General features: G+C 28.9%; 2 protein-coding genes across 2 annotated transcripts; both read right to left on the bottom strand.

Annotated features, from left to right (window-relative positions):
* Positions 1-2,732: 2,732 nt before the first annotated feature.
* LOC132943161 (uncharacterized) lies at positions 2,733-4,401 on the bottom strand. The gene is made up of 4 exons (XM_061012010.1): positions 4,343-4,401; positions 3,339-3,425; positions 3,033-3,285; positions 2,733-2,921 (listed from the first exon to the last, which is right to left on the bottom strand). Exons 1-4 carry the CDS (start codon positions 4,399-4,401, stop codon positions 2,733-2,735), a joined length of 588 nt encoding a protein of 195 aa, XP_060867993.1.
* A 10,112-nt stretch (positions 4,402-14,513) lies between these two features.
* On the bottom strand, positions 14,514-14,982 carry LOC132934921 (uncharacterized). Its single transcript, XM_061001341.1, has 2 exons — positions 14,895-14,982; positions 14,514-14,824 (listed from the first exon to the last, which is right to left on the bottom strand). Exons 1-2 carry the CDS (start codon positions 14,980-14,982, stop codon positions 14,514-14,516), a joined length of 399 nt encoding a protein of 132 aa, XP_060857324.1.
* Positions 14,983-15,743: the final 761 nt, after the last annotated feature.

The raw sequence follows: 15,743 nt of genomic DNA, 5'->3' as shown, positions 1-15,743 counted from the left end.
ATGAAATTTGGTACATAGATAGTTTAGACACTGAGAAAAAACATAGGCTACTTTTTATTACTAAAAAAGGTCTGTAAGGGGCTGAAACGGGCTTAAAGGGGCTGTAAGGGGCTATACTGGTTCGAATTGAAAAATAATTTTTTTGTTGGATAGTCCATTCATTGAGGATGGTCATAGGCTATATAACATCACGCTACATTCAATTAATAGAAGTGCTCAAACAGAGATTTTGAGATTTATGATGGAAATATTTGCTTATAAATGATTGCTATTGGTTATAGGAGAAATAATTAATAGAATTAGTATTTATTTATTATTGGTTGCTATTGGTTAATCGGGCAGATCAGGTACAGGCATGAATCAAATCGAATTTTCACACATTGCCTACCAGGGTGGCTGAGTTGCACTTACTGCAGTGAGTTACACCAAAAAGGAGTTGAACAATCACAATTTGTTTAAGAGTTGTCATTTTTTACGGGCCACAAAGTGTGCAGGATCAGCTATAGCCTATATTAAAATATATACGTTTGTGTGCAGATCTCTGTGAAGAAGATAGGCTAATTTAAAAAGAGTTAAATTTGGTTTTTATTCGTCGGAATTTAGTACGTTTAGGTTAGGTTAGGACTATGTATTAATTGATTACATTAATCCGCCGTATTATATCAAAATAAACTTGGTATAACTTTGATACTTTAGAGTTAAATCATACACTTACGTACAAACCGCACCGGGTCCGCGATCTACCGCGGGTAGATTGCCTACCTGATAATATACTGCTGCGAATCAGAATTTTTATTCCAGGCATCAGAAAAGTTAAGATAAATTTTGAACACCGTACACCGAATATTAAATAACGAATTGAACAAAGTTTGAGTCATATAGAGTTGGTACATTTAACGGGCAACGAAGTGCACAGGATCAGCTAGTAAATAATATAGTTACAATCTATATAATACATTATACATCTTGTATTCAAAAGTAAACTAATACAAATAATGTCTTATTATTTCAATATTAAATTTTATATTCATTTTAAGTTATAGATCTTTTTCGGCATCTGAATTTTGAGAGTGGGTAGTTGGAATATCTTTTATAGTATTATAATAAGTAGTCAAGAGGCGGGCGGTAGCTCACCAGGTAGGTCATTCAAAAAAAAAATTGCCTGAAAAAATATTTCACTTTGCCACGCCACTGTTTAGTACTACATAATATACAAAAAAAAATTATACAACAATTTATAAATCAAAGAAATGAAATAATAAAATTTTTAACTCAATTTTTAACTTGTTTTTACTAATTTTAACACATTTACTTCTTTGATCAAATGGTTTTTGTAGGAAATCCAAAAATTAAGACTAAAAAAAAAACATGGCATTATATAACTGGTGGGTTGTACACAAATATTATACTATTTGAATCTAATTTAAGTATATAATTGTTAACTTATTTCTCCAGATAAATCCTCTTAATATTATTAATTTAAATTATGTTGATAGGTGACATCATATAAATGAAGGGTGGAAATGCAAAAGGTAGTATTGCCAAAAACCAAAATCAAGGAAATTTGTAACACATTTTCTGACGACTATAAACACTTAGAATAAGTTTATTAATATGTAAAAAATAAAAATAAATCTACCTAAATTGTAAACATTGTTTTTAATGCTTTGAACATTTCGTGTCAGACCAAAACGTGGTATTACCGGCAATACCACGTTTTGAAAAAGTAATGGCAATAGCACGTTTTAAAGTTGTTCATATTTCTGTTGATGCAAAACGCATTATTGCCGGCAATACCACGTTTTGAAGTAACATATTTGGCAATACAACGTTTTGAAATTAATCCTTTTTTTTTATTATTAAAACGAAGTATTATCATTAAAAATATATTTTTATAGCATCTGTTATATTTTGTAACTTTATTAATATCGTTGTACCACTAATAAAAATCACATTTTTTCTCTGTATAAAGGTTTGAATAAAACTAAATTAATTAAAATATTGAAAATTCTTTAATCTTGTAGACATACCTATAACAAAATTATAGGAAATACATGTTTAACCCTTTTTTTTATACATCTTGTATTAGTTGGAAATAAAAATGTAAAAAGTTTAAAACACAACACATTGTTTATAATATAAGATTACATAAAACATAATAATAAATTTATCATATTTAACATAACAAATTTATAATTTAATAAATTCCTTTTATAAAACCAGACTTGTAATCAGTTATCACATATTACACATTAATACAATATTATATTGAATTGTTTTCTAATAATATACAATTTGTATACTATCATAATATGATGAAATTACTTATTACAATTCCTTTAAATAATTATAAAACCTCAAATTGCTGTAGGTGATTGTTAAATTGTATTTAACATAATGTAAATGGTAATATCACGTTTTGCACTGATAAGAAGTTAGTTCCTATACATATAGCATACGCAATAACACGTTTTGGCATAAACTTGGCAATACCACATTTTGATAAGGCTCAAAATGTGGCAATAACACATTATGCACTGAACAGCTGTTTTTAAATCGATTTTGTTCATAGAAATAATCGATATTGTTTAATTTTGACCGCAAATTCGATATTACCGCATTTTTTCCATTCAGAATCGATGTCTAACTCGATTTTCGAATTTTTGGCAATACCACCTTTTGCATTTCCATCCTTCAAATATATAACTATAATAAGTCTATATATAATATCATCAAATTATACAAATTAAGTATAGCTTATACTTAATAAGATCATAGCTCCTTAAATTAGAAAATGTTTTTTTCCCTTTAAAACCAATGAAAGAGTAGCCAACTAAAAATGTATCAGAAAACAATCTTTGCATTAACTTTCTTACTGTTTCTGAAATACTATGGCTACCCATAAGTGAAAGTTGTTGAGCCTGAAAAAACAAAAAGATCAATTTTATAATATTATATTATATACTAAATAAATATTTAAACCATATAAATACATTAATTTACACAATGTTTCAACTAATTTTATTTCTTGCAGCTTTTGACAAATATGATGAGTCTTCTATAGTATCTTCCCATTCATTTAAATCATTCTCATTTGTTATATTATGTGGTATATCATAATGATTTAAGGAATGACTGTCACTATTTGAATTTGTTTGATTATTTAATTGATTAAATATTTTGTCGAGCATCATTTTTAGATAGTCTTGCCCATCATGAAGACGTTTAATGTCATATTTCAGGTTTGTACAAATCCTTAGCGATTGTTTAGCATAAATGCATAATCTTAAATCAAATTTAAATAATTAAACATAGCCATTTTTTATAATTTGAAATACTCACTGTAGTTGTTAGAGTCATCACGTATAATCTTATTGACGTTTGATATTGATGGAATATCTACAGAGTCATCATCACTATTTATATAAGTTATATATTGAAATAAAAAACATAATGTACTATATCAATTTTATTTTAATATAAAATATAAACATTACAATATAATTAGGTATATCGTATATGTATAATTTAATATATAATATGCGTGCTTATATTATAATACAATAACCACAGAATCATAATAGATAATATATTTAATTTTTGAGATTTTCAAGAATTGTCCAACTGTTGTACAAATTACATTCTGTATAGTATTTTGTTTGGTCAAATAATAGTGTATCTAAATATATATAAATATAGATATAATTGAAGATCAATATTGCAGTAAACACATTATTTATACTTTCCATCAAAAAAACATATATTACAACTAAAACATATTAAAATAAAATACAGATCTGGACCTTGGGTCAAGAAGGGCCTACCTCATTTTTTGGTGAAATAAAAGGGCCTAATATAAACATATTCAATTTATGTACATTTTCTTGTGCTAGAGGTGCGTATCTTAATCACTAAATGTCCAATGGGGCCAATGTTGAGATACGTTCTTTTAGCACAGTAAAATATACATCAATTGTATATGTTTAGCCTTCTATCTAATTTTCAAAAAGTGATATTGGCCCTTCTTGATGTATTATTATACTTGATACATTTATATCAATAATCATTACAGTATTTATATTAAAAATAAAAATCACCTACATTTTGTTCAATATATTATATATATACTTATGTTTCTTAAGGTTACTAAATAGGTATTGACACATTATTATTATTATATATGCGTCTATATTTATTTGACTTTTAAAAAGTAATACAACGCAAGATTACATAAAAAAAAAAATTTAAAACTACACAATGATATTGAAAATGTATTTAGTTGCAATTTAAGAAAATACTTATAAAATTAATATTATATAAAAGGTAAATATATTTACTTAGTGCAATCTTTTTTTTTGTATTGGATTCAGAGAAGCAATCAAACAAATTTCGATTTAGCATTGGTTTTTTTGTTATTGGTGTAGTAATATTTTTATTTATTTTTTATTTTTACAAGAAATATACAATCTATACAATTAAGCACAATAAGTATATGTGAGATTAGGGTAACAAACATTATAGTGTTACGTGAATAAGAAGCCACCCATCAGTAGCACTTAGCTTGTTTATTATGTGATTTTAACTAATTAGGATTAAGTTAGATGATCCCTACACCTTTTTCTTTTCAGCCTGCGACGGGGATTTCCAGGAGGTGACGGGATATGTAAGCCTTTTATCAGGGGATTTTCATGGTTTTCTAATTTATTATAAAATCGTTTATAAAAAATAGCAGCTTCTTCTTCTACTGCTTTTATACCTAGGTCTTTGTGGAGGGTCAAGTTAGAGACGAAGGGTGGGGCATTTGTGATTTTACGAAGGGTGATATTTTGGAAGGTTTGAATTTAATTTTTTGCCAATCCCCATAGTTAAATTCCATACGTCCATATGGGTTTCAGAAGAGATTTGTATATTAGAAGTTTTGTTTTTAAAGATGAGAATTTATTTTATGAAAGTAATACTTTTAGAGAGCGGGAGCGGGAGCGGGTAGTTCAACTCGTTCAAAAACAGAGGCGGACACATTGAGTATAACAGATGAATGATCAGAGTTTAGATATAATATGTTATTAGTGAGGCAGTGTAAATTACTAGGAATTTTGGTGAAAAATATATCTAATATATCAGGTTTTTTTTGTGGGGAAGAAGGCCAATAGGTAGGGCCTGGTGGTGAAGTACATTGAAGTTATTTGTGTTGACAAAATTATACAACACAATTCCGCGAGGGTTATTTGTGCGATAACCCCAAGCATTGTGTTTAGCATTAAAGTCGCCCCACCTATGATAAGATTATTTTTGATTGTATTGAAATAATCTGCGAACGTAGCATTCGATATATTGTGGCGCGGAGGAGAATAAAAAGCACCTACAGTAATGGGTATGTTATTCAGCTTAACTATTATTGTACACGATTTAATATAATCGAAACAGTAATTGGTAATAGGTTGGAAGTGGATTGAATTTTTAATAAATATTGCAACACCACCATGTGCCGTATTATCAAGGTGATTGGCTTTAATTAGCTGGTATCCAGGTATGAAGATATGTGTATATTTAGTAAAGTGTGTTTCTGTGATAAGGGCAATGTCTATACTTTTAACATATAGTACATTTTGTAATATATTTACATGATTTTTAAGGCCATTAGCATTAAATTGTAAAACAATGAGGGACTTATTTGTAGCAGAATTATTCATTTTTTTTTAGTCAATAAACTTGAAATTACTTGAGTAAGTAATATGATTAATGGATTGATAAGAGACTTAAGCTCGCTTACAAAGCTTGACATTAGCGAATTAATATCAGGAGTTGTAGGAGAAGTATCAGATTGTATATGTTGACCTTGAGTTGCCTGAGCATACGTTTGAGATTGGCCAGAAGGAGGATTGTAGGAAGTGGTATTACGTGGGTGGCTATTTTGTACATTGTTAGACTTATAACTAGAGTTTACATGTAATTTTTGATTATTTAGGTTGGTTTTCTTACGTTGCTGGAGGTTTTATAAAATGTGCATCCCCTGTAGTTGGCTGGGTGGTTACCTGTGCAGAGGGCGCATCGCATTGTGTCTTGACGTGAGTTTGGACAGGCAGATGAGGAGTGGTCATCACCGCATAGGCGAAGTTCTAGTTCGCTTTCGATCATTCCCTTGATGGGTGCAAGTTATGAATAACTATACGCATTGGTTTATCTTCTTTTAGCTGGTATGTACGGAATTCAGCTTGTTCATTCCTTAAGTAGTGAACTAATGTTCTATATGTTCCGGGATTGGAGGTTTGGATTTTTAAATGATCAACCGTTGACTTGCAAATAAAGTTATCGACACCGATTAATTCGATTAATTCTGTACAAACAGCAGGGAAGTCTACTACGCCTTGTATGAAGATTGGAGTGGGTGGTTTAGAGTTAGTGAGAACTGGATCAACAATTGACTGTTTTTCTTTTACAATATTTTCAATATTTTCAATAGTTTCTTCTGCTGGTTCAGTTGGTCTTAATAATTCAAACCGATTTCTAGTCGCGAATAATTTTTTGCTTACATGTTGAAGTAATTTTGGTGACGATGGTTCTGAATTGCACGAGCTTGAGTGATTACGTTTATTATCATTATTAGAGGGTTTCTGCTGTGACTTGGATTTAATTGCATTTGCATTTTTTGTTTTGTTTGTATTATTTATATTATTTTGATTCCGGTTATCCATATTTAAATGTTTAACTGTGTTGATTAATAAGTTTTTGCGAACTACAAAAGCCGGGTAACGTAGATTATAATATTAATAATTTAATAATTATAATATTATCGTAATTTATCGTAATCGCGTGTCCAAAGGCGATGCCTTGTAGTGAAATTGGTATATTATTAACCATGCACTACGATAAGTATACTTTGTAAACTAAAATCTATTTCCACAAATTAGGTTGATTTTTGCAGCTGGTAGACACTGGGGTCAGCAGTTGCTCTAAAAAACTGCGTCGATTGATAAGTACGAAAAATTCCGTCAAGTTTAAACGACACTAATTTAAATATAACATGGAGGCATAAAAACGTGTGCATTCAGATTGACTGTCCGCGCGTGACTGTAGTAATATTAAAGTTACTTTGTGTTTGACCTTTATTTTCATTTATAAGCTGACTATTTACTATTTCACCATTAGAATCTAAAAATTAAGAATAATAGTCATACTTAGTCATAATTATCACACTGTATAATAATATATACCTATATATAAATATAAAATAATACAGTAGAAATTATTTATAATTATCTTTAAAGGATAATAACTGATCGGACGCATGTAAAATCACGGAAAATAATTGAACGGACCGTAGAATTACAGAATATAAATGTACGGAACGTAACACCATGGACCGTCACATTACGGAAAGTGACAAACCGTATTTTACGGACCGTCAAATTAGGAAAGTCTAAATGCATGGACCATCATATCACGGACCGTCAAAATACGGAAAATAAATCTAAAGCCCCGGACCGTAGAAGTACGGAAAGTAGAACCGTATGTGCCGGACCGTCAAATTACGGAATATAGAATATTGATACTTATGCTCTCAAGCGATGAAAATAATAACTAGATGATTTATTTATTTTCCAATTCAACAGTGGCGCCAAAGTTTAAAATTCAAAATTAATTTATGTTATGCCAAAATATATTATTAATAATAATAAATTAAGTCGTAGTTCCTCCTCTACGAATTACGATTGTAGATAATCTTCTACAACCCGTAATTTCTGTCGTTTTTACTGTAATAATATATGTTACTTATTGTAGTGGCATAGCCAGGGGAGGGGCTGAGGGGGCTGCAGCCCCCCCCACCCCCCCGAAATGTTAAGAAAATTTAAAGATTATTTTAATGATCTATGATAGTCGCTCAAAAAGTCGCTTTTCAGTGCTAGTACGTATTTAATGTATAAAAGTGTAAAAATTGATTAGCCCCCCCCCCTCGAAAAAAAATCCTGGCTATGCCACTGACTTAATGTTCCGATGCGTAACAGGTTGTATGAATAAAAATTAAAAAAACAAAAAATAATAAATTATTTTGACATGATGAATATTATAAGAGTTATTGAAAATATTTGTTGTTGTTATAATAATATATCATGCCAATTAAATAAATTGTATGGATAAACACCCGGCTTCTGAAATGAACGAGGTCATTAGTAAAGCGTACTTACTGGGGTGACCGAATGACGAATTTGTTGAAATTATATTCTATTTTCAAAATTTGGATTTTATTACATTTTTTTTAGAATATTGTGTTCAATCTTTCAATTCTCAAAGTAAATACTTAAATTATATTTCTTGCTATATTCTCATACAAATCGAGGTGTGACAACAGTTTTTACGGTCTTTACTTGTTTAAAGTTATTCCTTGTCATTTAACATACTTATACATAATTTATTAAATAATTCAGTTTTTACATTTTAAAATAATCACAATCTACAAATATTGTTCAAAGTGACTTCAATGTACTTTCCCATACAACGATGTTATATTAATTCAAAGTTCTTTTCAACAAAGTATTTGGTATTTGATGAATGATGTCATCAGGCGTCAGCTATATAATATATTATATCAAATTGTCATCTTTATTATTTATGCTTCGTTGGTATAAATAATGTATTCTTTCAAAATACCCCACAAGAAAAAGTCACGTGGGTTAAAATCAGGACTGTGGAAAGGCCATATCATTGATTATAAATATTTACTAGTAGGTAGGTACGGACCATATAATCTTATTTCCAGGTGACATTGAGCATTGTTTCTAGCGTTATTCATAATTCAACCGCGAGATTTCTATTTGGTATTTTCACCAGCTGATAATATTTAATCAACTTAGTCACTTAGTCAATATTTCGTTTCTTATTACTTATTGTACATTGTACGTATGCCATTTAAGAAACTTAATTGTTATGTATGTTTCATAATAAAACAGTACCTATAGTTTTTATAATGCAAACAATTGGCGACATTAGTTAAATAAATTAATCAAACTCATAAGTACTAACCCACAATGAAAACCACATCTGAAAATTCAACGTTAGTGTAATAAATTCATTAATAACTAACCTTTATAACTTAAAAAGAAATTGAAAATGTTGATCAGTGCCAATAGTAATGGACTGAGTTATAATCAAAATACTTAATGTTTTTTAATGTATCAAGTAGGTCACTTCATTATATGTAAGACATAGAAATTTGAAACTTCTACCAGTTGTTTAAAGTGACATTTTCTTTACATGATTTTTTTTTCAAAATATTTCGTTAATTTTTCTGCTATTTATAGGCATTTGAAATATTCGATTTTTTTTGTTTTTTTTTTTATAGATGTCGATTTAAATTTTTTGGCTGAGTCAAAATACTTGAAAATTTAATAGAAAATAAAATTAAATAAAAACTACAATATTACCTATTGCCTAATTTTTTATTTAAATAAAAAAATCAAATTTAGGTATAATTAATTAAAATTATATTAATAATATAATATATATAAATATATTATAATCAGATAATTTATATATAATTGTTTTTTTATATAGTTCTATATTTTAATTACATTTTTTTTTTTTGCTCAGCATTAACTTGTATTATTCTGTGTGGTTCTCTGATATCTGACTTTAACATCCTTTTTGGATAAAGTGGATCCACAATTTCGGGCAGCATACATTCCATATAAAACCTAAAATAAAAAAAAAAATGACATCTATTAAAATTGATTTATGAATTAAATATGTTAGACAGTTAATGAAGTATAAGAAAATAAATTATATTTTAAACTTATCAGCCATATTATTGATAAAAATTATATTTTTTTTAATTACAATTTCAATTGTTCTTCCATTTTAGTTTTCCAAAATGACAAATCAAATTTAATTTTTAAAATTTGAGTCCAAGAATTAGTATGAATAACGAAATAACAGAGATCCCTCTTTGTAATTTTAAGATGACCTTGAACTTGATAGAAGTATAAACTTTGAACTTTTAATTTTATTTCATCATTTTCCAAGTACAAAAATAGTATCTAGAATCATATATAGGAATATTTAATTTTTAAAATAATTTTTTATATAAATTTATTTTATAACCTTCTTATCTGATATCGCGTCTCGTATATTAGAATAATCTTTTACAGAGTATGGGCATTTAATTTCTATAATTGCTGAATCACCTATTAAACCATCTGAAAAATAAACAAATATAATATATTACCTAAGTAATACCTACTATATGCAAAACTATTTATGTATAAGTCACTGCATAGTAATTATATTATAATTTCATATTTACCTGGTGTAGCTACAAGATAAGGAATATCTTCATCTACAAATAAACCACAGTTTTGTACTTTGTGGTTGGTTAAGTTTTCAAAACTAATTTTGGCTAACGGTTCCATTAGTTTGCCATGTTTCATAGCCTTACACGTAGTATTTTGATATAGAATGTCATAGACAGTAGCCTTGCATGATGTATTTTTCCTCATTCTACATATTCTACCGAAATTTGACGCTGTCAATCGATTTCGACGTTCAACATGCCATAAAGTTGAATTAGACTGATCTTGGGTATTAAATTTTAATTTTTTCCGAGCTTCAACCGACATTAATAATGAACTTATAAAATCAGATTTTTTTTTTTCTAGTTCTTCATTAATCATGACATTTTCCAAGGGCTCTGCTAAACCATAGTTTTCGTCAGGACCTGTAGATATTTTTGCTCGTATTTTTGTTTTGTTTACCTTACTGGTGGAAAATTGTAATTTTCTTTTACGGTTGTTAAGTAACCTTCTCTGTTGAAAACCTAAATATTTTTTACCTACACATCCTAAACAGACCAAAACTATATTTAATTTTGTATAAAATACAAATTAAACTATATTATTATTTTTTATGTACCTGGACTTTTATTTGTAATTTTTTTATGAACATTTCTTATATACTTCCCAGAAGTATTAAAAGATACAACGGCAGCATCAACGCGATTGTTATATGAATTTTTCTGGGAAAAATTGATTCGCTTTCCAGCTAAATGTTTATTTATTACGCTGTTGAATTGCTCGCAGGTATTGTTATCAACATCTAACAATAAACTTGGTGCATTATCAATGATTCTAGAATATATTTGATTAATTTCGCAAAGCAACCCACACTCTTCAGCTTCTGGTACAAGGTTAGTTTGTCCTATTTTTGAACCCTCGCAAAAATAACTAGCACATTTTGTATGTTGACCAAGTATGTGATAAGGCCCATTTGAAAAATCTTCACGTAAGCCTAAATTAGATTAATTATAAGTATAACATCCGAAATAATTACTAAATTAAAATATAATAAAGAAATATTAATCGATTAACCTTTAACTTGTTCGTTATTGGAATCACTTAAAGATTTTCTATATTTTACTGCCATAGTTATAGCTGATCTAAATTTGTTTAATTTTACTTGATTATTCAAAAATGTTCTGATATGGATTGGGTACTTTCTATTTTTTACTAGACCAGATAATTTCTGTCCTAAATTTCTCAAAAGATGGTTTCTACATTCTATTTTTTCTACCAAAAATTTAGGACCGTAAGGCATTATTTGTTTCAATCGAGTAGAAACTGAACTGTCACCATCACCTATAATATTATGTTTAAAAAAGCGGGTAAGTGGGTATCGTTTTGCTGTACATTAGGGGGTAGGGTAGACCTCGGACTATGGTAGGTTAAATTTGAATGCAATGATAGGTATCGTTGTATACGAAAAACGATTCTGAACGGAGATGATTTAGGATATATTATATTTAAATATTGTCATATATTCTATTTTGAAATAAATAGTATAGTTACCATATGTTACTATAGTTACTTTATAGTATCTGTTTATATAATAAAAATGTATTTGGCCAACATACGCAATATGAGCGTATGAAATTTAATTTAAATATTTTAAAAAATATTTTGAAACTTTAACCGTAAATAGATAATCATAATATAAACATTTGGTGAAAATTTTAAGTATTTACAATGATTCGTTTTTGAGTTACAGCAAAATCAAAAAATCGATTTTGTCGAAAAGTGGTTTTTCGTAAAATTGCCGTTTTTCTGTCACTTTTTTTTTGTTTTTCAATTCTCGATTTTTTTGAAAACTGTAGGAAAATGTTTACTTTTGACCCCCCCCCCCCACCAAAAGTACCAACTAGATGAATTTTCTTATTTAAAGAGGGACTGAAGTCAAAAATCGGAACATTATTACTACTCCAAAACGTGATGACAGACACCAAAAAAAAAAATATAATATTATTCATAATGAATTTAAAAACATTTTTTTTTCTTAACTAAATATAAATAATATAATATAAATTAAATAATAAATACCAATAAGTTTGTTAAATTTAATCCCATGCAATTCAATACTTTTTGAAAAGCCATCAGCAATAGCATCTGCCTCCATCCCAGTTGCTGAACCTTTCCAGTTCAAAAAACATCTGTGTTCGGATGCTATTGTGTTTTTATTTTTGGCACGCTCACACACGACACAGTATCTATTTCTGATTCCAATAAACAGAATTTTCTTGGTATTATAACCTATTATTGTTGCCTAGTTTGAAATTATAAGTAAAAATATTATTAAGTTACAGATAATACCTAATCTTAAAATGTAAGATATATTATTAATTTCTTACAACACCAGAAAGAGCATCATACTTCGTTTTATAGCTTCTTTTACACCAAGCTCCATCAGCTACAACTGTCACCATTGGAATACCATCACTATCAATATTACCTTCTTTTATTGCTATTTTCTTTTCCTCCTCTCCTTAATTAATATATTGTAAAGTTTTATAAGACAATTTTAATTTAATGAAAATTAATTTTGTACTACAAACAAACCAGCTAAACGTATTTCATCCCATGATGTTTCTTGTATGTATTCAGTTAAATTAGCTTCAGTTTTTATAAATGTAGAATTGGTCATACAAAGGACGTCAACAGATGCCGCAAACTCTGCCAGTTGTGAATAACCAGTACCAACTGCAATAGACCCACTTACGGCTGCTTTATTAATGGCAATGTACTCTGACTGTGATTGAAGCTCAGAACATAAATTAAATTTTGTAGAACACATTTTGCACTCAAAATTCCATTCAGAATAAAAGCCAAGATTTCGTTCAGAAATGCATTGCATATCCATAAACGTACAATCAAATCCACCTTTATGCCTACACTGAAAAATCTGACGAAATATAAAATTGATGTCAACAATTCTTCTACCAACGAATTTTGAAATACTGAAAAAATATTTTAACAACACGTGTTTTATATACAGCTTCGGAGAGTATTTGGAATCTTTGTTTTTTATTAATTAAATATTTTAATCGTACTATAAAACTTACTCATAACTAGTAGAAACAAAAATATCAGATTCCTCATTTTGAACAGTAGTACTACATGATACGTTCAATATTTTTTCATTAAAACTATTAAACAATATGATATTCAATTCCTATACTATGTAATGAAACGCAATTGGTTGGTAATAAATTGTTTTTATTTATTGGAATATCATGTTTTGAACCAATGTGCTCATCATCTTAGTTTTATATAATTCAAATGTTTTGTATAACAATATTTTATGAATTATTTTAATTATACTCATCAGAGTGTACAATAAAAATATTTAATGGGGTTACATAAAGGGGTGGGAATGTGAACATAGAACTCACAGTTTTGTTCGGTAGCTGGTGAAGTATGCTCTGCTCTCGATGGCGGCGTACTTTCAATAACAACGGCTCGTACAGTGGCACTGTAGCACTTTATAGTGACTTACCGGCGTGGACGGAGAATGGGGTGTAGATGAGGACGGCGGCGGCGATGGCTCGGCGTTCTCGACTCGACTGACGGATTGACTACTGCGGTGCCTGGTATTGGTCGTCTCACAGAGTGTACACGTACAACAACAGCAACACACTTTTCCACAGCGCACGGTCGTTTGGGGAGGAAAGGGAATGCCGGGACAGACTATTGAGCATCCGTGTATAATAGGGTGTTCCTTAGCTATAGATGATGAAAAAAAAATTGCAAAATTGTTTTGGGCTCACCCCTTAAAAACGTGTGTATGCATATAAAAATGAATTACAAAAAATATTGAGGCAATCAAACTAGGTTAACCCGTGCCGAATTGAACCTAAAGTTTGAATTAATTCAAGTTTTGAATATTTATGAGAATTCTTTATACTTTTTTAAATATTTCGCAAACCGTTGAGTAAATCGAAATTATTTATATAACATGTTTTAAATAAAACAAAATTGTCTATAAATTATTTCTTAACAAGTTTTTAATAGCTTCTACTGTTCTTGAGATATATTGACTTAAATAGATAGAAATACCGTATTCTGAAAATTTCTATTGTTAAAACTATATAAACATATTATTAATTATTATTAATGGTAAATACTAAATAGTCATCAGAGTTAATGTATTATGAAATATTTTTATTTATTAAAGTATATAATTAATGATTTAAATTAATATAATATTTTTAATGTTTCCTTTTTACAATTTGGAAACATTTGTCTGTGTTCTTGAACACATTGTAGTACATATTGCTTTTGCTCTTCGTTGACTGTTAACGCTTCATTAAAGTCCACCATTAATTTCACGCCCCTCTCAGCTGTATCATTGACCATTTTTAGAGATTTTATTAATTCTTTACCATTAACAAAACTGATATTGTTATCCCACGATTTTGGATCGTATTGTAAAAAACTTGTATCGATACCAAATCTGGTGAATAGTTTTAGGCTATTTTCTGAAATAAATTTATCAATATTCATTTCTGTAAAATGTAAAAATAAATTGTATTATTATTTAATTTATATTATTATTATTTTAAATAATATACTCACCATTAAATTTTTCATCAATCTGATATGGTTGAAGTGTAAGCCGTTTAGTCGAGTTAATGGATGATTTTTTCTTAAGAGCTTTTACCATTAATTTTTTTGTTTCAAAAGGTATCGATTCGTCGAAAAACGATAGAGCAGCAGCTTCTTCAGTTAAATACCACAAGTGATTACATAATTTTTTGATAGCGGCTGTGGAGATTTGACTATCAACTATTTCGTAGGATTTTAAAGATTTAATAAATTGTAAATCTAGGTTTGGAGCTTTTATTGGCAATGTACAAGTAAACCACGCTTTGACATAAAATTTAACGATGAAAATACAAACTTCCCCAATCGCTTTTTTCTCAGTGGCAGAAATATGATACTGATGCCTAAATATAAATATTTTCAAACAATAGATTGCTCGAGCCATCCATCGAGCTTGATGCATTGCACCCGGTGGATGAATTTTAATTTTTTTTTCAAAATTTCCACCAATAAATATTAGTACCAATTCTAAAAACTCATTGTAATCATCGCGTGAATTTTTAATTTCTAATTGACTTCGTACAAAATTAAGAATATCTTCTCTGATATTTTCTATGGCACTACTACAATATTGATCTTCTAATCCGCTTATAAAATTACTAGAATCAATATCAATCCATTTTTTTTGGAAATTTTTGAATAATGGAATAGATGGGCTTGTAGTTACTTGTGGTATTTTAGTTTCAAAAACACTTCTTAACACCAACTCGTATATGTGGTGTCTGCAAGGGAGGTAGAGTAAATCTTTGTCTAATTTTTGTTCAATAAGAATACATGCTCCATTCAAACGGCCTGTATTGGATGAAGTAGTATCACAACATA

The sequence above is a fragment of the Metopolophium dirhodum genome, chromosome 1 (assembly GCF_019925205.1).
Source record: "Metopolophium dirhodum isolate CAU chromosome 1, ASM1992520v1, whole genome shotgun sequence".
In the NCBI taxonomy this organism is placed as follows: Eukaryota; Metazoa; Arthropoda; class Insecta; order Hemiptera; family Aphididae; genus Metopolophium; species Metopolophium dirhodum.
This window is presented reverse-complemented; position numbering and strand designations above follow the sequence as displayed.

What these genes read in the sequence shown, in the direction of transcription:
- LOC132934921 (XM_061001341.1), bottom strand. Translation starts at nt 14,982, where the DNA reads ATGGTAAAAGCTCTTAAGAAAAAATCATCCATTAACTCGACTAAACGG. An exon ending in GATTGATGAAAAATTTAATG is followed by an intron (nt 14,825 to 14,894) that starts GTGAGTATATTA and finishes TACATTTTACAG; the next exon opens with AAATGAATATTGATAAATTT.
- LOC132943161 (XM_061012010.1), bottom strand. Translation starts at nt 4,401, where the DNA reads ATGCTAAATCGAAATTTGTTTGATTGCTTCTCTGAATCCAATACAAAA. An exon ending in AATACAAAAAAAAAGATTGC is followed by an intron (nt 3,426 to 4,342) that starts ACTAAGTAAATA and finishes ATATATAACTTA; the next exon opens with TATAAATAGTGATGATGACT. An exon ending in CATCATATTTGTCAAAAGCT is followed by an intron (nt 2,922 to 3,032) that starts GCAAGAAATAAA and finishes TTGTTTTTTCAG; the next exon opens with GCTCAACAACTTTCACTTAT.